A 22,570-nucleotide genomic window follows, 5' to 3' on the forward strand; every position below is an offset into this window, starting at 1 on the left:
ACATGCAGAGTATTAGGACAAGTATCCCGGAGTAGTATCCCCAGCATTGTCACGGCACATGTGGAGCCTTACAGCCGAGCCCGCTCCTCCAGCCACATGCAGAGTATTAGGACAAGTATCCCGGAGTAGTATCCCCAGCATTGTCACGGCACATGTGGAGCCTTACAGCCGAGCCCACTCCTCCAGCCACATGCAGAGTATTAGGACAAGTATCCCGGAGTAGTATCCCCAGCATTGTCACGGCACATGTGGAGCCTTACAGCCGAGCCCACTCCTCCAGCCACATGCAGAGTATTAGGACAAGTATCCAGGAGTAGTATCCCCAGCATTGTCACGGCACATGTGGAGTCTTACAGCCGAGCCCACTCCTCCAGCCACATGCAGAGTATTAGGACAAGTATCCAGGAGTAGTATCCCCAGCATTGTCACGGCACATGTGGAGTCTTACAGCAGAGCCCACTCCTCCAGCCACATGCAGAGTATTAGGACAAGTATCCCGGAGTAGTATCCCCAGCATTGTCACGGTACATGTGGAGCCTTACAGAAGAGCCCACTCCTCCAGCCACATGCAGAGTATTAGGACAAGTATCCCGGAGTAGTATCCCCAGCATTGTCACGGCACATGTGGAGCCTTACAGAAGAGCCCGCTCCTCCAGCCACATGCAGAGTATTAGGACAAGTATCCCGGAGTAGTATCCCCAGCATTGTCACGGTACATGTGGAGCCTTACAGCAGAGCCCACTCCTCCACCCACATGCAGAGTATTAGGACAAGTATCCCGGAGTAGTATCCCCAGCATTGTCACGGCACATGTGGAGCCTTACAGCAGAGCCCACTCCTCCACCCACATGCAGAGTATTAGGACAAGTATCCCGGAGTAGTATCCCCAGCATTGTCACGGCACATGTGGAGCCTTACAGCCGAGCCCACTCCTCCAGCCACATGCAGAGTATTAGGACAAGTATCCCGGAGTAGTATCCCCAGCATTGTCACGGCACATGTGGAGCCTTACAGCCGAGTCCGCTCCTCCAGCCACATGCAGAGTATTAGGACAAGTATCCTGGAGTAGTATCCCCAGCATTGTCACGGCACATGTGGAGCCTTACAGCCGAGCCCACTCCTCCAGCCACATGCAGAGTATTAGGACAAGTATCCCGGAGTAGTATCCCCAGCATTGTCACGGCACATGTGGAGCCTTACAGCCGAGCCCACTCCTCCAGCCACATGCAGAGTATTAGGACAAGTATCCCGGAGTAGTATCCCCAGCATTGTCACGGCATATGTGCATCATTTCCTACAGGGATATTACAGCACATGCAGAGGATTACCTCTCCGCATCCAGCCATATGCCTGGGATTACCCGCAGAATATCTCACCCTGCGCCGTGCACACCGGTACACACGTACGGCGCCATATGTGGGGGGCTACCTGGGGGCGCGGAGGAGGCCACCTGTGGATACAACATGCACACGGCAGGAGCAGCCACGGCTCGTTTATGGGGATGGAAGGGCGGGGGTGGGGAATAGAGCGCTGGAAGGAGGAAACCGCGGCACGATCTAGGGGGAGAGACGAGAAGGGGGTGATGGGGAGAAGGCGGCGGGAGGTCACATGGTCCTGCCGAGACGGAGCGCTACCAGGAATCTTGGAAAAGGACCAAGTGAGCAGAAACACTGGTGGGGTCTGTGCGAGGTGAACGTGGAGGACCGCCAGGACACGCGGCAGTATAGGGGGGCCCTGCATACAGCACAGTATAGGGGGCACACTGCATACAGCGCAGTATAGGGGGCACACTGCATACAGCACAGTATATGGGGCACACTGCATACAGCGCAGTATAGGGGGGCACACCGCATACAGCACAGTATATGGGGCACACCGCATACAGCACAGTATAGGGGGCACACTGCATACAGCACAGTATAGGGGGCACACTGCATACAGCACAGTATACGGGGCACACTGCATACAGCACAGTATATGGGGCACACTGCATACAGCACAGTATAGGGGGGCACACCGCATACAGCACAGTATATGGGGCACACTGCATACAGCACAGTATAGGGGGGCACACTGCATACAGCACAGTATACGGGGCACACTGCATACAGCACAGTATAGGGGGCACACTGCATACAGCACAGTATAGGGGGGCCCTGCATACAGCACAGTATACGGGCACACTGCATACAGCACAGTATATGGGGCACACTGCATACAGCACAGTATAGGGGGCACACTGCATACAGCACAGTATATGGGGCACACTGCATACAGCACAGTATACGGGCACACTGCATACAGCACAGTATATGGGGCACACTGCATACAGCACAGTATACGGGGCACACTGCATACAGCACAGTATAGGGGGCACACTGCATACAGCACAGTATAGGGGGCACACTGCATACAGCACAGTATATGGGGCACACTGCATACAGCACAGTATAGGGGGCACACTGCATACAGCACAGTATAGGGGGCACACTGCATACAGCACAGTATAGGGGGGCACACTGCATACAGCACAGTATACGGGCACACTGCATACAGCACAGTATAGGGGGCACACTGCATACAGCACAGTATAGGGGGCACACTGCATACAGCACAGTATAGGGGGCACGCTGCATACAGCACAGTATAGGGGGCACACTGCATACAGCACAGTATACGGGGCACACTGCATACAGCACAGTATAGGGGGCACACTGCATACAGCACAGTATAGGGGGCACACTGCATACAGCACAGTATAGGGGGGCACACTGCATACAGCACAGTATACGGGGCACACTGCATACAGCACAGTATACGGGGCACACCGCATACAGCACAGTATAGGGGGCACACTGCATACAGCACAGTATATGGGGCACACTGCATACAGCACAGTATAGGGGGGCACACCGCATACAGCACAGTATATGGGGCACACTGCATACAGCACAGTATAGGGGGGCACACTGCATACAGCACAGTATACGGGGCACACTGCATACAGCACAGTATAGGGGGCACACTGCATACAGCACAGTATAGGGGGGCCCTGCATACAGCACAGTATACGGGCACACTGCATACAGCACAGTATACGGGCACACTGCATACAGCACAGTATATGGGGCACACTGCATACAGCACAGTATAGGGGGCACACTGCATACAGCACAGTATAGGGGGGCACACTGCATACAGCACAGTATAGGGGGGCACACTGCATACAGCACAGTATAGGGGGGCACACTGCATACAGCACAGTATAGGGGGCACACTGCATACAGCACAGTATAGGGGGCACACTGCATACAGCACAGTATAGGGGGCACACTGCATACAGCACAGTATAGGGGGCACACTGCATACAGCACAGTATACGGGGCACACTGCATACAGCACAGTATAGGGGGGCCCTGCATACAGCACAGTATAGGGGGCACACTGCATACAGCACAGTATACGGGGCACACTGCATACAGCACAGTATACGGGGCACACTGCATACAGCACAGTATACGGGGCACACCGCATACAGCACAGTATACGGGGCACACCGCATACAGCACAGTATACGGGGCACACCGCATACAGCACAGTATACGGGGCACACCGCATACAGCACAGTATAGGGGGGCACACTGCATACAGCACAGTATAGGGGGCACACTGCATACAGCACAGTATAGGGGGCACACTGCATACAGCACAGTATAGGGGGGCCCTGCATACAGCACAGTATACGGGCACACTGCATACAGCACAGTATAGGGGGCACACTGCATACAGCACAGTATAGGGGGCACACTGCATACAGCACAGTATAGGGGGCACACTGCATACAGCACAGTATAGGGGGCACACTGCATACAGCACAGTATAGGGGGGCACACTGCATACAGCACAGTATACGGGGCACACTGCATACAGCACAGTATAGGGGGCACACTGCATACAGCACAGTATAGGGGGCACACTGCATACAGCACAGTATAGGGGGCACACTGCATACAGCACAGTATAGGGGGCACACTGCATACAGCACAGTATAGGGGGCACACTGCATACAGCACAGTATAGGGGGCACACTGCATACAGCACAGTATAGGGGGCACACTGCATACAGCACAGTATAGGGGGCACACTGCATACAGCACAGTATAGGGGGCACACTGCATACAGCACAGTATAGGGGGCACACTGCATACAGCACAGTATACGGGCACACTGCATACAGCACAGTATACGGGGCACACTGCATACAGCGCAGTATAGGGGGGCACACTGCATACAGCACAGTATACGGGGCACACTGCATACAGCACAGTATACGGGGGCACACTGCATACAGCACAGTATAGGGGGCACACTGCATACAGCACAGTATACGGGGCACACTGCATACAGCACAGTATACGGGGCACACTGCATACAGCACAGTATACGGGGCACACTGCATACAGCACAGTATAGGGGGCACACTGCATACAGCACAGTATAGGGGGCACACTGCATACAGCACAGTATAGGGGGCACACTGCATACAGCACAGTATATGGGGCACACTGCATACAGCACAGTATACGGGGCACACTGCATACAGCACAGTATACGGGGCACACTGCATACAGCACAGTATAGGGGGCACACTGCATACAGCACAGGCACACTGCATACAGCACAGTATAGGGGGCACACTGCATACAGCACAGTATACGGGGCACACTGCATACAGCACAGTATACGGGGCACACTGCATACAGCACAGTATACGGGGCACACTGCATACAGCACAGTATACGGGGCACACTGCATACAGCACAGTATAGGGGGCACACTGCATACAGCACAGTATAGGGGGCACACTGCATACAGCACAGTATACGGGGCACACTGCATACAGCACAGTATACGGGGCACACCGCATACAGCACAGTATACGGGGCACACTGCATACAGCACAGTATAGGGGGCACACTGCATACAGCACTGTATACGGGGCACACTGTATACAGGGCACACTGTATACAGCACAGTATACGGGCACATGTATAATGCACCATCTTCAGTAACGAGCTGCTGGATCACAGAGCTAGACCCGCGTTCAGACTGCAGTAATTGTCTCCAGCTGGGAGAGGACGCTGGGAGGAATCGCAGCCATTTACCTGAAGCCAGCGCTGCAGATGCAAATGTGGGAAGAGACGGCAGCGCGGGGAGGGGGCTTCATTTGCCTAATTTCAGGTTGGTGAGGCTGGTGAGCCACAAGCAGCTCTGATAGGAGAGAGAAAGCCCCAAGATTGGCAGATAATTATACCTGCTGGTAGTGCGGCTGTCAGGGGACCCCCTACACTCATTACAGGAGCGGGAGGGGAGCAGCAAGAGGAGCTGGAGGATGAGGATCAGGAAGTGTGGGGGGGGGGGTAAAGAGGGGACGGATGAGATGGGGAGAGGTGGCAGGGGGGGATGAGACTGGGAGAGGGGACTGGGAGAGGGGGCAGGGAGGAGGAGACTGGGAGAGGGGGCAGGGAGGAGGAGACTGGGAGAGGGGGCAGGGAGGAGGAGACTGGGAGAGGGGGCAGGGAGGAGGAGACTGGGAGAGGGGGCAGGGAGGAGGAGACTGGGAGAGGGGGCAGGAGGAGGAGACTGGGAGAGGGGGCAGGAGGAGGAGACTGGGAGAGGGGGCAGGGGGGGGGTGAGACTGGGAGAGGGGGCAGGGAGGAGGAGACTGGGAGAGGGGGCAGGGAGGAGGAGACTGGGAGAGGGGGCAGGGAGGAGGAGACTGGGAGAGGGGGCAGGGAGGAGGAGACTGGGAGAGGGGGCAGGGAGGAGGAGACTGGGAGAGGGGGCAGGGAGGAGGAGACTGGGAGAGGGGGCAGGAGACTGGGAGAGGGGGCAGGAGACTGGGAGGGGGCAGGAGGAGGAGACTGGGAGAGGGGGCAGGAGACTGGGAGAGGGGGCAGGAGGAGGAGACTGGGAGAGGGGGCAGGAGGAGGAGACTGGGAGAGGGGGCAGGAGGAGGAGACTGGGAGAGGGGGCAGGAGGAGGAGACTGGGAGAGGGGGCAGGAGGAGGAGACTGGGAGAGGGGGCAGGAGACTGGGAGGGGGCAGGAGGAGGAGACTGGGAGAGGGGGCAGGAGACTGGGAGAGGGGGCAGGGAGGAGGAGACTGGGAGAGGGGGCAGGGAGGAGGAGACTGGGAGAGGGGGCAGGAGGAGGAGACTGGGAGAGGGGGCAGGAGGAGGAGACTGGGAGAGGGGGCAGGAGACTGGGAGAGGGGGCAGGGAGGAGGAGACTGGGAGAGGGGGCAGGGAGGAGGAGACTGGGAGAGGGGGCAGGGAGGAGGAGACTGGGAGAGGGGGCAGGAGACTGGGAGAGGGGGCAGGAGACTGGGAGAGGGGGCAGGAGACTGGGAGAGGGGGCAGGAGACTGGGAGAGGGGGCAGGAGGAGGAGACTAGGAGAGGGGGCAGGAGGAGGAGACTAGGAGAGGGGGCAGGAGGAGGAGACTAGGAGAGGGGGCAGGAGGAGGAGACTGGGAGAGGGGGCAGGGAGGAGGAGACTGGGAGAGGGGGCAGGGGGGGATGAGACTGGGAGGAGGAGACTGGGAGAGGGGGCAGGAGACTGGGAGAGGGGGCAGGAGACTGGGAGAGGGGGCAGGAGACTGGGAGAGGGGGCAGGAGACTGGGAGAGGGGGCAGGAGACTAGGAGAGGGGGCAGGAGGAGGAGACTGGGAGAGGGGGCAGGAGGAGGAGACTGGGAGAGGGGGCAGGGGGGATGAGACTGGGAGAGGGGGCAGGAGACTGGGAGAGGGGGCAGGAGACTGGGAGAGGGGGCAGGAGACTGGGAGAGGGGGCAGGAGACTGGGAGAGGGGGCAGGAGACTGGGAGAGGGGGCAGGAGACTGGGAGAGGGGGCAGGAGACTGGGAGAGGGGGCAGGAGACTGGGAGAGGGGGCAGGAGACTGGGAGAGGGGGCAGGAGACTGGGAGAGGGGGCAGGGGACTGGGAGAGGGGGCAGGGGACTGGGAGAGGGGGCAGGAGACTGGGAGAGGGGGCAGGAGACTGGGAGAGGGGGCAGGAGACTGGGAGAGGGGGCAGGAGACTGGGAGAGGGGGCAGGAGACTGGGAGAGGGGGCAGGAGACTGGGAGAGGGGGCAGGAGACTGGGAGAGGAGGCAGGAGACTGGGAGAGGGGGCAGGAGACTGGGAGAGGAGGCAGGAGACTGGGAGAGGAGGCAGGAGACTGGGAGAGGAGGCAGGAGACTGGGAGAGGAGGCAGGAGACTGGGAGAGGAGGCAGGAGACTGGGAGAGGAGGCAGGAGACTGGGAGAGGAGGCAGGAGACTGGGAGAGGGGGCAGGAGACTGGGAGAGGGGGCAGGAAGGAGGAGACTGGGAGAGGGGGCAGGAGACTGGGAGAGGGGGCAGAGAGGAGGAGACTGGGAGAGGGGGCAGGGAGGAGGAGACTGGGAGAGGGGGCAGAGAGGAGGAGACTGGGAGAGGGGGCAGGGAGGAGGAGACTGGGAGAGGGGGCAGGGAGGAGGAGACTGGGAGAGGGGGCTGGGAGGAGGAGACTGGGAGAGGGGGCTGGGAGGAGACTGGGAGAGGGGGCAGGGAGGAGGAGACTGGGAGAGGGGGCAGGGAGGAGGAGACTGGGAGAGGGGGCAGGGAGGAGGAGACTGGGAGAGGGGGCAGAGAGGAGGAGACTGGGAGAGGGGGCAGGGAGGAGGAGACTGGGAGAGGAGAGATGGGCGGCCGATCTGCACCCGTTACACAAGATCCACAGTGACTTTTGGGGCCGTGCACACACCCGATGCTGCAGACGTTTCATTAATGTGAATAGGTGCTTGATGCAGGAACAAACCCAGTGAGAGGAACGGGATGGAGGCAGAAACCTCTAGAATCTGCTGCTTGTGACCCCCTGTAATGCCCCATGTGGCTACTGCTCCTTATATAAAGGCTGAATAACATGAAGGCCACTGGGGCTGCGACACCGGTCGGTGTTTTGCGCCTTGTCACAGGGTGGATCAGGCAGCGACAGGTAGCAATGTTTGACCGCGTGATCCCGGCTTTGGGGTACGATCTCATCCATACACAGCCGACATATTCCACCCGCAGATTTGGCGCAGGATTTCCTCACGGTAAAGCCTCCGCCACTCACCTTGTGATGTTACCTGCTGCGGATTTTACCTGCACAAATCCACAGGTGAACTCTGCAACAAATTGGCCACGTGCAAATTCGGATTCATGAGGAATACAACACGTGCACAGCAAAATCAGAGATGGTAATGTATGAGCCGGACTTAGATGTGCTCCTACCTGGCACACGAGGGGTTAATGCTGCGGCGCACTCCACATGACAGACAGGTCTCTCCTGATTTCATAACCTGCATTGATTGCTCTGACCCTCCCTCCTGTAATCGCCCCTCTCCTCCCGGAAAACAGCGACTGAGAAATGCTCATAACAAATGGAGGATTAACCTCCTCAGCGCTGGAAAAGATGGCGTCTTACCTCGGAAGGAGAGCTGCACGCGGGGGGTCGGCGGGGCGCTGTCCTTCGCCACAGTGTAGTAAAAGCTCAGCAGGATGCAGGAGAGTATCCGCGGGTCCAGAGGGGGCATGGCGCAAGACGGGGTCCTGCCAACAGAAACACAAAAAGATGAGCCCAGGAATAACCAAAGACGTGACGGCTGTCCGTCTCATCACGCCATTCACTCATCTACGAGAAAGTCCATCCATGCCCCCCACACATGGCCGCCCCTCTCCGGACGGCATATATTTGGGGAGGGTGCGACGGTCCCGACACCTGGGGCAAACTAGACTCAAGCAGAGCCACATCCCAATCTACAGGGGGATCTGAGAAGTGTGTGGGATCTGGGGAATACCGGACCCTCCAAGAGAGCGAGGACGGAGAAACGCACAACATGGCGGGGAAGCAGAGGCAGGCCGCCGTCATGTGGGACGGAGCGTCACTAAGGCCGTGTTCACATGTGCAGTGATCGTCCGTCAGAACGGATCCAGCAGCCATCAGTGCAGACACACGGTTATTGTCCGCCGGAGAAAAACGGATTCAGCTGGATCCGTTCATTTACCATTGAAGCCTATGGACAACGGATCCAATAAATAACCGTTCTTCTCCCATATCATCCGGATCCTTTAATGCTTTCTTCCATTGAAACTGATCGAGTAAGAAAAACAGATGGCAAAATAACGGATCCGTTGTCCATAGGCTTCAATGGTAGATGCTCTGCAGTATACAGCCCGGCGGGGGCGCTCTTCATTGTTACCCCCGTCACTATGACGGCTATATGCTGGAGGGCTGCTCATCATCTTTATTAATAAAGTGTAGAATGAGATCCTGATGACATTTCCTCCAGGTAAAATGCTTCACAATTGGATAAGTGAGCACCTGTCGTCTTCTTCTACGCGTCAACCTTTCCAATCCTCGATCCGCGCTCAATAGGAACGTCGGAGCAGACGGGGCGAGGATTTATAAGGGCAAAACACTCATCTCTGACATGGCCAGGGGTGTGCCGAAGACATTAGATGGCGGAAATTAGATGAACTCGTCTCAAAAGTAACCATGTAATTAAAAGCTTAGAAGCAACACAAGAGCCCTGAGTGTCCCTGGCTGTAAATGACGGCTGACGTGTCGGATCAGCGGCCAGGAACAGACAGAGGTAACCGCTAATCAGGGTGGTGCGGAGCAGGAATGCAGGACTCACACCGTGCACCTCCAGGGCATACAGTCAGGGGCACGACCGGGGCCAGCATGCCTCCACCAGGGCACCGAGCCAAACCTTTGCCCTGAATATAGCAAAAACTCAGTTTACACTTACCAACCTGCAGCCATGAAAGCAAATCCAACTGGCTGCACGCAAGCTGATCGGCGGACGTGTAAAGTCCTGTTCAGACACGCTGACCGCACGCACGGGGCCGTCACTAATACGCTCGCTCTCTGCACATGCAATATCCGTTCTCAGAAAGCACCGTGCTGCCCACACAGGGCAATGTGCTGCCGAGAACCACCAACATTTCACTCGTTTGTTGGGAAAGCTCGTTCCTGATGATCATCCACTGTGAATGCACCCCGCATTATGTTTCGGAGTCAGTCCTGTGAACCAACATATTCAGCCAATGAAAACATTCGATTAAAGTTTTATCTCTGAATGCCTGAACAACCCCTTTAAGCACGCTCCCCCCCCCCCCCCTTCTGTAGATCCCACAGGAATCCGCTAGATCAGGATGAATGCAGTAATGCAGAATATAAGAGGTCGCCTGCAATTTTGGTGCCAATTGGAAATGCTTGGACGCCCGGTAACGTGGCGGCGGCAGCGGACGCCGTTCTGGTGGATATTGTACGTGAAGAAACTGCCTCTGTTAACTCTCACGTACAAGTCAGACAATGGAGGGTCCGGGTGATGGAGGGCCGCTCTCTGGCTGACTCGGACCTTTTGTGGTGCGTGACCTCTGTTACTATTGGGGGAAGAGTTCAGGGTCAGTGCCATATTTTTTAGACTTTTATTTTGCTTGTGAGGGGCGACACGCTCAGTCTCCGGCCTCCATTGTCTCTGGGTAGCTCCCACTTATCACTGCCACCCTAGCAGCGCTTGCTTCCTGCGCGGACATTAGTCTCGGTTCACACTTTCCTAAGTGTGTGGGGATTTTTGTTAGTAGTAAAGCAAATTGGAAATTGACTGAAAAATGTGTAGATGTAGAGACGCGTCGCAGTGGAAGCATGTCTCTTTCGATTGCTTCTTTATCAATTAGATTGTGGAGAATTCCTCACGTCTGGAGCGTCTCCTGCGGTCTCGCCATCCTCTGAGCATTGCATCGTGCAGGTGGACAGCGCCAGCGTCTTCTTCCTGAGAACCGGCCACGCTGCGGTCTCGCCATCCTCCGAGCATTGCATCGTGCAGGTGGACAGCGCCAGCGTCATCTTCCTGAGAACCGGCCACGCTGCGGTCTCGCCATCCTCCGAGCATTGCATCGTGCAGGTGGACAGTGCCAGCGTCTTCTTCCTGAGAACCGGCCACGCTGCGGTCTCGCCATCCTCCGAGCATTGCATCGTGCAGGTGGACAGTGCCAGCGTCTTCTTCCTGAGAACCGGCCACGCTGCGGTCTCGCCATCCTCCGAGCATTGCATCGTGCAGGTGGACAGCGCCAGCGTCATCTTCCTGAGAACCGGCCACGCTGCGGTCTCGCCATCCTCCGAGCATTGCATCGTGAAGGTGGACAGTGTCAGCGTCATCTTCCTGAGAACCGGCCACGCTGCGGTCTCGCCATCCTCCGAGCATTGCATCGTGCAGGTGGACAGCGCCAGCGTCTTCTTCCTGAGAACCGGCCACGTTGCGGTCTCGCCATCCTCCGAGCATTGCATCGTGCAGGTGGACAGTGCCAGCGTCTTCTTCCTGAGAACCGGCCACGCTGCGGTCTCGCCATGCTCCGAGCATTGCATCGTGCAGGTGGACAGCGCCAGCGTCTGCTTCCTGAGAACCGGCCACGCTGCGGTCTCGCCATCCTCCGAGCATTGCATCGTGCAGGTGGACAGCGCCAGCGTCTGCTTCCTGAGAACCGGCCACGCTGCGGTCTCGCCATCCTCCGAGCATTGCATCGTGCAGGTGGACAGCGCCAGCGTCATCTTCCTGAGAACCGGCCACGCTGCGGTCTCGCCATCCTCCGAGCATTGCATCGTGCAGGTGGACAGTGTCAGCGTCTTCTTCCTGAGAACCGGCCACGCTGCGGTCTCGCCATCCTCCGAGCATTGCATCGTGCAGGTGGACAGCACCAGCGTCTTCTTCCTGAGAACCGGCCACGCTGCGGTCTCGCCATCCTCCGAGCATTGCATCGTCCAGGTGGACAGCGCCAGCGTCATCTTCCTGAGAACCGGCCACGTTGCGGTCTCGCCATGCTCCGAGCATTGCATCGTGCAGGTGGACAGTGCCAGCGTCTTCTTCCTGAGAACCGGCCACGCTGCGGTCTCGCCATCCTCCGAGCATTGCATCGTGCAGGTGGACAGCGTCTTCTTCCTGAGAACCGGCCACGCTGTGGTCTCGCCATCCTCCGAGCATTGCATCGTGCAGGTGGACAGTGTCAGCGTCTTCTTCCTGAGAACCGGCCACGCTGCGGTCTCGCCATCCTCCGAGCATTGCATCGTGCAGGTGGACAGTGCCAGCGTCTTCTTCCTGAGAACCGGCCACGCTGCGGTCTCGCCATCCTCCGAGCATTGCATCGTGGAGGTGGACAGTGCCATCGTCTTCTTCCTGAGAACCGGCCACGCTGCGGTCTCGCCATCCTCCGAGCATTGCATCGTGTAGGTGGACAGCGTCAGCGTCTTCTTCCTGAGAACCGGCCACGCTGCGGTCTCGCCATCCTCCGAGCATTGCATCGTGCAGGTGGACAGTGTCAGCGTCTTCTTCCTGAGAACCGGCCACGCTGCGGTCTCGCCATCCTCCGAGCATTGCATCGTGCAGGTGGACAGTGCCAGCGTCTTCTTCCTGAGAACCGGCCACGCTGCGGTCTCGCCATCCTCCGAGCATTGCATCATGCAGGTGGACAGCGTCAGCGTCTTCTTCCTGAGAACCGGCCACGCTGTGGTCTCGCCATCCTCCGAGCATTGCATCGTGCAGGTGGATAGCACCAGCGTCTTCTTCCTGAGAACCGGCCCCACTGCGGTCTCGCCATGCTCTGAGCATTGCATCGTCCAGGTGGACAGTGCCATCGTCTTCTTCCTGAGAACAGGCCACGCTGCGGTCTCGCCATCCTCTGAGCATTGCATCGTGCAGGTGGACAGTGCCAGCGTCTTCCTGAGAACCGGCCACGCTGTGGTCTCGCCATCCTCCGAGCATTGCATCGTGCAGGTGGACAGCGCCAGCGTCTTCTTCCTGAGAACCGGCCACGCTGTGGTCTCGCCATCCTCCGAGCATTGCATCGTGCAGGTGGATAGCACCAGCGTCTTCTTCCTGAGAACCGGCCCCACTGCGGTCTCGCCATGCTCCGAGCATTGCATCGTCCAGGTGGACAGTGCCATCGTCTTCTTCCTGAGAACCGGCCACGCTGCGGTCTCGCCATCCTCCGAGCATTGCATCGTGCAGGTGGACAGTGTCAGCGTCTTCTTCCTGAGAAACGGCCACGCTGCGGTCTCGCCATCCTCCGAGCATTGCATCGTGCAGGTGGACAGTGTCAGCGTCATCTTCCTGAGAACCGGCCACGCTGCGGTCTCGCCATCCTCCGAGCATTGCATCGTGCAGGTGGACAGTGCCAGCGTCTTCTTCCTGAGAACCGGCCACGCTGCGGTCTCGCCATCCTCCGAGCATTGCATCATGCAGGTGGACAGCGTCAGCGTCTTCTTCCTGAGAACCCGCCACGCTGTGGTCTCGCCATCCTCCGAGCATTGCATCGTGCAGGTGGACGGTGTCAGTGTCTTTTTCCTGAGAACCGACCACGCTGCGGTCTCGCCATCCTCCGAGCATTGCATCGTGCAGGTGGACAGTGCCAGCGTCTTCTTCCTGAGAACCGGCCACGCTGTGGTCTCGCCATCCTCCGAGCATTGCATCGTGCAGGTGGATAGCACCAGCGTCTTCTTCCTGAGAACCGGCCCCACTGCGGTCTCGCCATGCTCCGAGCATTGCATCGTCCAGGTGGACAGCGTCAGCGTCTTCTTCCTGAGAACCGGCCACGCGGGAACTATGGAGTGACAAAAATACACATGGGTCGGGCTTCTCCGTGTCCCGCCATCGAGCTCCGCCGTTGACTTCCTCTCGCCTTCTGATGTCCAATGCAACAATTCCCCGCTGCGTTTAAGGGCTCATACTCATCTGCGTATAATCGGACGCGTGCAAGCCGATAAAAAATTGTGTTGCACTCTGACTAGTGTTAGTCAACGATCCTGTGCTCATCTGCAATTTTTTCTCAGCTCAGATCGGACTGAAAAAAAACAAGAGAAAAATGGACGGGACTCGCCATTGTAAGTTAATGGGTGTGAGAAAAAAAATTTGCAAGGCACACGGACCTTGTGTGTGCTGTCTGATTTTTACGCACCCAGCTCATAGGAAACATGACATTTCAAAAGACAAGTACAGTAAATTAACAGTGTGAACCGTCAGAATAGATATATATATATATATATATATATACACACATCGCATAGATGGAAAGATGTCAGTGACATATATAGTTAGTGCAGTGCGTGTGTATTTTACATGTATTTAATAAATAAATTAAAGAAAACAAATGGTGTGGGATTCCCCGTATTTTTACTAACCAGCTGAGGGAAAGTTGACAGCTGGGGGATGGTGTTATTATTCTGGGAAGGGGCCACTATCCATGGATCTTATTAAAAAAACAGCTCCCAACTGTCTGGATAGCTTTTGCTGGTTATAAAAAAAGGAAGGACCCCCCCCAAAAAATAAAAAAAATACACGGGGTCTCACCTGTGCTTAATAAGCAGCAAAGGCTAAACAGACAGCTACGGGCTGATATTAATAGGCTGGGAAGCTGCCATGGATATTAGCCCCCTCCCAGACTAATAACATCAGTCCTCAGCCGCCCCAGAAGTGGCGCATCCGTTAGATTAGATGTTAAAAAACGCATTGTACTTGCATGACACTCGTCCTACGTTTCAGGAACAACATGGGAGCGAGCCCGTACACACATATATAAGCCCGGTAAGATCACACCGCCGCCACCACATTAACCCTGCGACTGCTGGAGCGGCGACCCCTGCTGCTTGTGTGTAACAGGCCTGGTATTAAACAAAAGACTAATGTGTTTTCAAGAAAATAATAAAAAGACAAAAAAAAGGTACATAAAAGATTTTCTTACAACTCAGCGCCGCGCTGGGTTCACAAAAGGAACCAATTTTATTGTAGCCGCCGCCGGTTAATTGATATTTTAAAAGAGGTTCTTTATAAAAAAAAAAAAAAAAAATCGGCAAGAGCGAGAAAGGAGGAGGATAAACTGGAAGCGGCTGAGCAGAAAGAAGGAGCGAAAGAGAGCGCCGGCACCGTGACGCTGCAGGAACGTGACAGACGGCCGACGCGACTTGTGATGGGAAACAGACAAGGTGCAACCAGGTGAAAATCCACACAGAACAGGAGATGTCACAGCCACTGGATGTGGGGTCCCTGGGGTCCCGCTGTGCGTCTGGGCTCAACATCCACCTCATCCAGCTCCTGACCAGTAGTTTAGAGACTCCACACACTGATGGTAGAAGGGTTTGATCAGGAACGAGCATCAACCAAAATCCAGCAAGACCAAAGATGTGCACCGCCAATCACGTTATGTGCCACCCCACATGGTCACAAGGGGTGTTTTTTTCCAAGTGGGTCTGATACCGTGTATAGAGGTTTTAATTCACCAAAACAAATAATGACAATTAGGTTTCCAATCCCCCCCCCCCTAAAAAAAATAAAGTTTAAATCTTTATTTTTGCTTCATTAAAGTACGTTCTATAGGCAGAAAAACAAAAAGGATATATAGAAAGGAAACGTAGGAGAAAACATGAGAACACAGCTGGAGCCAGTCAGTCTTTACAGCTAGGATGCTATTCACACCTATGCAACATATTTACATTGAGAAACAACAATCATTAATGATGAGAAGGCCATTAAGCGTTTAACTGCCATATTTTATTTATTTTCCTCACTTATATAGCGCCATTAATTCCACCGCGCTTCAGACATTATGTGCGCTGTCCCTATCGGGGCTCACGATCTACATTCCCCATCAGTCTTTGGAGTGTGGGAGGAAACCGGAGAACCCGGAGGAAACCCACGAAACACGGGGAGAACATACAAACTCCTCCAGATGTTGTCCTTGGTGGGATTTGAACCCAGGACCCCAGCGCTGGAAGGCTGCAGTGCTACCCACTGAGCCACCATACAGTGCTAACCACTGAGCCACCATACAGTGCTAACCACTGAGCCACCATACAGTGCTAACCACTGAGCCACCATACAGTGCTAACCACTGAGCCACCGTACAGTGCTAACCACTGAGCCACCGTACAGCGCCAACCACTGAGCCACCATACAGTGCTAACCACTGAGCCACCGTACAGTGCCAACCACTGAGCCACCGTACAGTGCTAACCACTGAGCCACCATACAGTGCCAACCACTGAGCCACCATACAGTGCTAACCACTGAGCCACCATACAGTGCTAACCACTGAGCCACCATACAGTGCTAACCACTGAGCCACCATACAGTGCTAACCACTGAGCCACCGCGCTGCCATATATCTGCTCATCTGCATGAAATGCCAGAGCAGTTTAGCTATATGGAGATTAAACAATGGGATTACACAATTATTCCACATTTTATGGGGTAAATAGGAACAGCATTTGTCTGATGTTTAACGTGCTGGTAAAATACTCCCAGAATCCCTGCACAATACGCACGGCGAAACGCACAGCCTGTAAAACTGCACGGCGAAACACACAGCAGAATACACAGCCTGTGAAGCGGCGCAGCAAAACGCACTGCCTGTGAAGCGGCGCGGCAAAGCGCACTGCCTGTGAAGCGGCGCGGCAAAGCGCACTGCCTGTGAGGAGGTGCGGCAAAACACGCAGCCTGTGAAGCGGCGCGGCAAAACGCTCTGCCTGTGAAGAGGCGCGGTAAAACGCGTGGCCTGTGAAGCGGCGCGGCAAAACGCGCGGCCTGTGAAGAGGCGCGGCAAAACGTGCGGCCTGTGAAGCAGCGCGGCAAAATACATGGCCTGTGAAGAGGCGCGGCAAAAAGCGCGGCCTGTGAAGCGGTACGGCAGAACGCACGGCCTGTGAAGCGGCACGGCAGAACGAACGGCCTGTGAAGAGGCACGCATGGCCTGTGAAGCGGTACGGCGGAACGCACGGCCTGTGAAGCGGTGCGGCGGAACGCGCGGCCTGTGAAGCAGCATGGTGGAGAGTTTGGGCAAACTAAAGCGATTAATGAAATAAATTGATATCCATCATTAGTTGAGGGAATACATTGGGTAGGAGACCGTGAAGTAGAATTACGATGTGTGAGTTGTGAGTGCACTCAATGCATTTATTCTTTTTCTAACAAACATTAGAAATGTTCTGTACATAAAAAGAGGGATCAGGTACTGGATAAGGACGTATTCACACTTAGATTTTTTTCCACTTTAGCACTTCAAATAAAAATCCGGTGAAAGAGCGTCATCCTGCGTGTTATAGTGAAGCGCAGTGCACCAACATGACAAACTAGAGATTCACATTAATTATCACTGTGCGGAGTAATATTGTCACTGGAGTATTAACAATTAAAGGACATGTGTCAGGCGACTGTCGCTGCCAAATCCACCGGAGCAGTCTCGTCTCTGCCGCCGGTCCCCGGTCAGATCGGCACGGCTGTGATCCTGCGGTTCGGGCAGCATGAATCGCCCGCAGGTTCCCCGGGAGCTCTGTTCACACCACGCGTTTTGTATCTTCTCATCACACAGTAGCGTTTAACCCTTCTGGTTGTTCAGGGTGGATATCACCACCATTACGATAGATGATACATACATGTCCATCTTATAGAGGTGCGAATAGCAGCGAGATGTTTGTCATATGGGATAACATATATTGCGGCTTTTTTAGGATTCATCTTATGAGAAGATGTTTATCCCTTTTCTCAAGGAATACTTCATTTTACTTCATGGCTTTCTGGCTAATTTTGGAGACTTCAGGTGCGATTAACATTTGAGGTCAGTTTGATTAGGAGGTGTAATGTTGTTACCCTGGTGGATAGGACACTTTTTATGGATCTATGAGTAAGAGTCAGACACTCGAAACGCGTCAAAAAACGACATTTCTTTACCTATACGCATGTTTTAATGAAGCAGTAAAGATTGTCACTATCACTTGGAGCTGGATCAGAAACCTAATGGCCATGGCTTGATGGCTCACAAGCTTGCTCTGTGCCCGGGAACATGGATTACCTACAGATTGGAACAAACCCATCCAATAGGGGTCTGTGGGATCAATGATTTTAGAATCCTAGATGGATCCACCAGGGTCTTCTCCGCCATTATCTTGATCTTATCGAGCCATCGGGTTGCTGGTCTTCCTCTTCGCCTTGCTCCTTCTATTCTCCCGACCTTGATGTCCTTCTCCAGTGATTGCTTGTTGTGTCCACAGTAGACGAGTCGTAGCTCGGTGGTCCTCGCTCGATCCATAGCGACTTGATGAATGAACGCTTGTGGAATCCTAGATAGATCCGCCAGGGTCTTCTCTGCCGTTATCTTGATAGTATCGAGCCATCGGGTTGCTGGTCTTCCTCTTCGCCTTGCTCCTTCTATTCTCCCAACCTTGACGTCTTTCTCCAGTGATTGCTTGATGTGTCCACAGTAGACGAGTCGTAGCTCGGTGGGCCTCGCTTCCAGCGTCATGTCTGGCTTGGTTTGTTCTTCTTGCCATTCATGGTATTGATAACCTCCTTCGGCCGCACCACATTTGAAAGGCGTCGATTCTTCTTTTTTGTCTTGTTTCTTTATCGTCCAGGTTTCACATCCATATGTTACTACAGAAAAGACCAGACTATGTACGAGCCGTGTCTTCATCACCGGTGAAATGTTCCTTGATCTGAAGACCTTGTCCGGTGACTTCATTGTTGATTTGCCCGTAGCTTTTCTCCAGTTGACTTCCGGTGTCGTCGCTGCATCTCGAATGATCATCGATCAGAGTAGGTTGAAGTCCTTTACAACTTCCTGCCCCAATACGTCCAGGCTTCCTGGCCGGAGGGTGCAGTTCAGCTGGCGCTGGTCCTATTACGCTGGTCCTATTACGAGGCGCTAATACCATATGTATTTGCAGTTGTGTGCGGTCATCCAGAAACCACGTCCTGATGAGACTGACAGGACAAACAGGTCATTAACAAGAGGCGTCCTGCAGCTCCGCTCCCCAGACAGGTGATCGCCCGCTCCCCAGACAGGTGATCGCCCGCTCCCATCTGTTCCAGCGTCTCATGTTGCGTGGCCGCCATCTTTAGTCAGTCCGATCGTCGGCTGCTCCCCCCACCTTCTTCTCACCCCCTTCATATTTTGTTTCACATGCTGGATTTTTGTAGCTAAAATAAACAACCCTCTGAAGAGAGAAAGTGAGGAGCTGGGGGGAGGCGAAGCTGGAAAGCATGAGTCAAACCGGAGGAAACTGAAGGTCAAACATTAGGATGGCGTAAGATCTGTAGTGACAAGAAAGATTAGAGGGATACCAGATAGGATATTAGCAGGGACTGGACATTGCATCCGAGCTGCGATGTCCTGCAGACTTCAGTCCCTGGAGTTTGCTATGTAATATTTTCTTTTCCAGCGTCCTGAGAAAGTGAAAAATGAGAAAAATGGGAATATCAGGGATGATGCACAGCAAGAACAAATGTGCAACCATTTATACTATTGCAAGTGAATAGCACATGGCCTTCAGCCCTAGCACATGGCCTTCAGCCCTTCTCCATGCCGCAGAGCACCGGACCCCACACCGCAAATGATTAAATGTGTGTCTGAGCACAGCCGGAAATTCACACCGAGCGCACGCAGATCATGAAAAATACACAGCCTGAAAAAAAAAAAAAAGTGTACTTGGTCCTGGTAAGGATATAAAGCAGTGCATTATTATACAGGAGACGTGGACATGAAGCGCGTGGGAACACGAGACACACACAGGTAGCCCAGGGCTGAAATTACAACCATTATCTACGGCCGTCTCGCTCCTCGGAGTTGGGGGGGGGATCACCTTTCAGTCAGGGGGAGTGCAGCAAAGTATGAGGAGGCCTGGATACCGTACACATTACATGTGGCACTTAACCCCTTCTCGTACCATACGGCACACGTGTGATATATGATAGCACAGATCAGGCCACATGCACAGCAACAATTATCTGCAATGAAATGCAGCATTACCGCTGCAAAAAAACAGAATTACACGCTGTATAAAGAGCCGGGATGTACAGAGCACTTCATCAGATACAGCATCAATCTGGATATAAGAAGCACTGTCCCCCGTAACCTCACCCCATACTGGGCACGTACCACCCTGCCCCTTGTTTTATCCCACCCCAGACAGGATTATCCAAACTAATTGGATTTTGCTGAATTTCTGCTTTATGGAGGATGAAGATGGTTCAAGTGCATTGAATTCATGAGCAAAAAAAAAAATGCAGATTAAAAAATGCCGATAACAAAACGAGGAAAATGTGCTGGAAGTAGAATAAAAATAATAAGCTTCATCTCCGGCAGCATTCCTGCACGGACATGACGACCGCGACGTCCGTAATCTTCCATCATCGCCGGCGTTTAAAAGCCTTTTGGCCTAAGCCAATAATTTCCTTCGGTTTGATCACGGCCCGGATGTCATCAGGGATCAATCACTGTAATTGGGGGCTTATCTATACATTATTGTGCTGGAGATTACAGAGGATAGCGATGATCCGCCACAGATTAAAGCTGACGGTGCGTGTAACCGCGCCAATTCCCCCAGGTAGTGTGGGCCGTGGAGACGGCGGCTTTACTGCTACTTTCTCAGAAATTAATGTAAAATTTGGCGCGGTATCCGTCACCTTCGATGCATTGAGCCGCCGCGATTTATACAAGTTTACAAAGCGTATGACTATCCGCAGCTCGTCTGCCGCTGTCACCACCGCCGGCACATGTGATGGGGGTGAGCAACGCTCAATGTGCACCATCGGATGCACACAGCAGTCCTTCATCCTCAGCTCTATTTCTGCTGTCCCAGTTACACAAGACTACAAAGCAGAAAATGTATAGATTTATGCAAACGCCGGTCTGGAGGCTCCGAGCAGCGCGGTATAGAAGCACATCAAAGATTGCAGGAGATCAGACAAGAATCTAAAGCAGACTCCACAATCACATGAAGACGGCAACGCGCTTCGCATCGCTGAGTGGATTATGGTCGTCAGCGGGGACGTATGTGCCATAGAATAAGCTGGCCAGTTTATATCAGTCACTGCTTAAAGGGCCAGGGAAAGGAACCCGCACCCTGTAAGGGGCATCCTCCGCCGGCCGCAGCAGACGGCGCTCACCGGACGGGGTCCACAGGCAGCAGATGTCTCACTAACTACCTAGTTACCGCCAGTCGTCTTTACAGATATTCCCTAAGCCTTCAAAAGCGGGCAAAATAACTAAGATATCAATATTAATCCCGGGAAACAAGTGACTAAGAGCAATAGGCTCCACTACCACTCAAATCCTTAAAGCCTGCAACTATAGAAAGTTTTAATCATTACCAAGTATCAGTCCCTAAGACTTGCCACCCTGGAGGTTCAGTGTACGGGGCCCAGGATCCATCATCCTGGAGGTTCAGTGTACGGGGCCCAGGATCCATCATCCTGGAGGTTCAGAGTACGGGGCCCAGGATCCATCATCCTGGAGGTTCAGTGCACGGGGCCCAGGATCCACCATCCTGGAGGTTCAGTGTACGGGGCCAGGATCCATCATCCTGGAGGTTCAGTGTACGGGGCCCAGGATCCACCATCCTGGAGGTTCAGTGCACGGGGCCCAGGATCCATCATCCTGGAGGTTCAGTGTACGGGGCCCAGGATTCATCATCCTGGAGGTTCAGTGCATGGGGCCCAGGATCCATCATCCTGGAGGTTCAGTGTACGGGGCCCAGGATTCATCATCCTGGAGGTTCAGTGCATGGGGCCCAGGATCCATCATCCTGGAGGTTCAGTGTACGGGGCCCAGGATTCATCATCCTGGAGGTTCAGTGTACGGGCCCAGGATCCATCATCCTGGAGGTTCAGTGCACGTGGGCCCAGGATCCATCATCCTGGAGGTTCAGTGCACGGGGCCCAGGATCCATCATCCTGGAGGTTCAGTGCACGGAGCCCAGGATCCATCATCCTGGAGGTTCAGTGCACGGAGCCCAGGATCCATCATCCTGGAGGTTCAGTGCACGGAGCCCAGGATCCATCATCCTGGAGGTTCAGTGTACGGGGCCCAGGATCCATCATCCTGGAGGTTCAGTGCACGGAGCCCAGGATCCATCATCCTGGAGGTTCAGTGCACGGAGCCCAGGATCCATCATCCTGGAGGTTCAGTGCACGGAGCCCAGGATCCATCATCCTGGAGGTTCAGTGCACGGGGCCCAGGATCCATCATCCTGGAGGTTCGGTGCACGGGGCCCAGGATCCATCATCCTGGAGGTTCAGTGCACGGAGCCCAGGATCCATCATCCTGGAGGTTCAGTGCACGGAGCCCAGGATCCATCATCCTGGAGGTTCAGTGTACGGGGCCCAGGATCCATCATCCAGGATCCAGGTCCTGCTCCGAGCCTCCATGTATGGTCTCTGCCGGTGGAGTCATGTTAAACACAAATTCTTTTCATTTGCCGTTTGAACAATGAATAAATGTAGCGTAATCCACAGTCTGACGCTGCGCCGGGCAGAAGAGAGGAGCCGACGAGCAGCTCCTCGCTCAGCGTTTCTACACCGCACACGTGTGAGCATTTACAGCAAGCGTGTCATCCAGAAATTAACCTCCAGCGTCATCTGTTATCGTCTCCAGCGTCTGAATCCTAAAACGTATTCTAATTAAAGCCTCATTTTTCTGACGGCAGAAAGCAACAAGCCGATTGCT

At 54.6% G+C, this 22,570-nt stretch overlaps 1 protein-coding gene across 5 annotated transcripts in view; it reads right to left on the bottom strand.

Annotated features, from left to right (window-relative positions):
• SEMA3F (semaphorin 3F) overlaps positions 1–22,570 on the bottom strand; it is a 131,263-nt gene that overhangs the window by 81,289 nt on the left and 27,404 nt on the right. For 4 of the 5 annotated variants that reach the window (XM_073645182.1, XM_073645181.1, XM_073645180.1 and 1 more), the window contains exon 2: positions 8,505–8,629. In XM_073645182.1, the coding sequence (XP_073501283.1) occupies positions 8,505–8,613 (109 nt within the window). In that variant the 5' untranslated portion in view covers positions 8,614–8,629. Of the gene's footprint in view, positions 1–8,504; positions 8,630–9,401; positions 9,437–22,570 lie in introns of those variants that run through there. The other variant, XM_073645179.1, reaches the window with a different exon arrangement.

Source organism: Phyllobates terribilis, unplaced genomic scaffold (assembly GCF_046119375.1).
Source record: "Phyllobates terribilis strain yellow unplaced genomic scaffold, ASM4611937v1 Scaffold_8__6_contigs__length_399053987, whole genome shotgun sequence".
Taxonomy (NCBI): Eukaryota; Metazoa; Chordata; class Amphibia; order Anura; family Dendrobatidae; genus Phyllobates; species Phyllobates terribilis.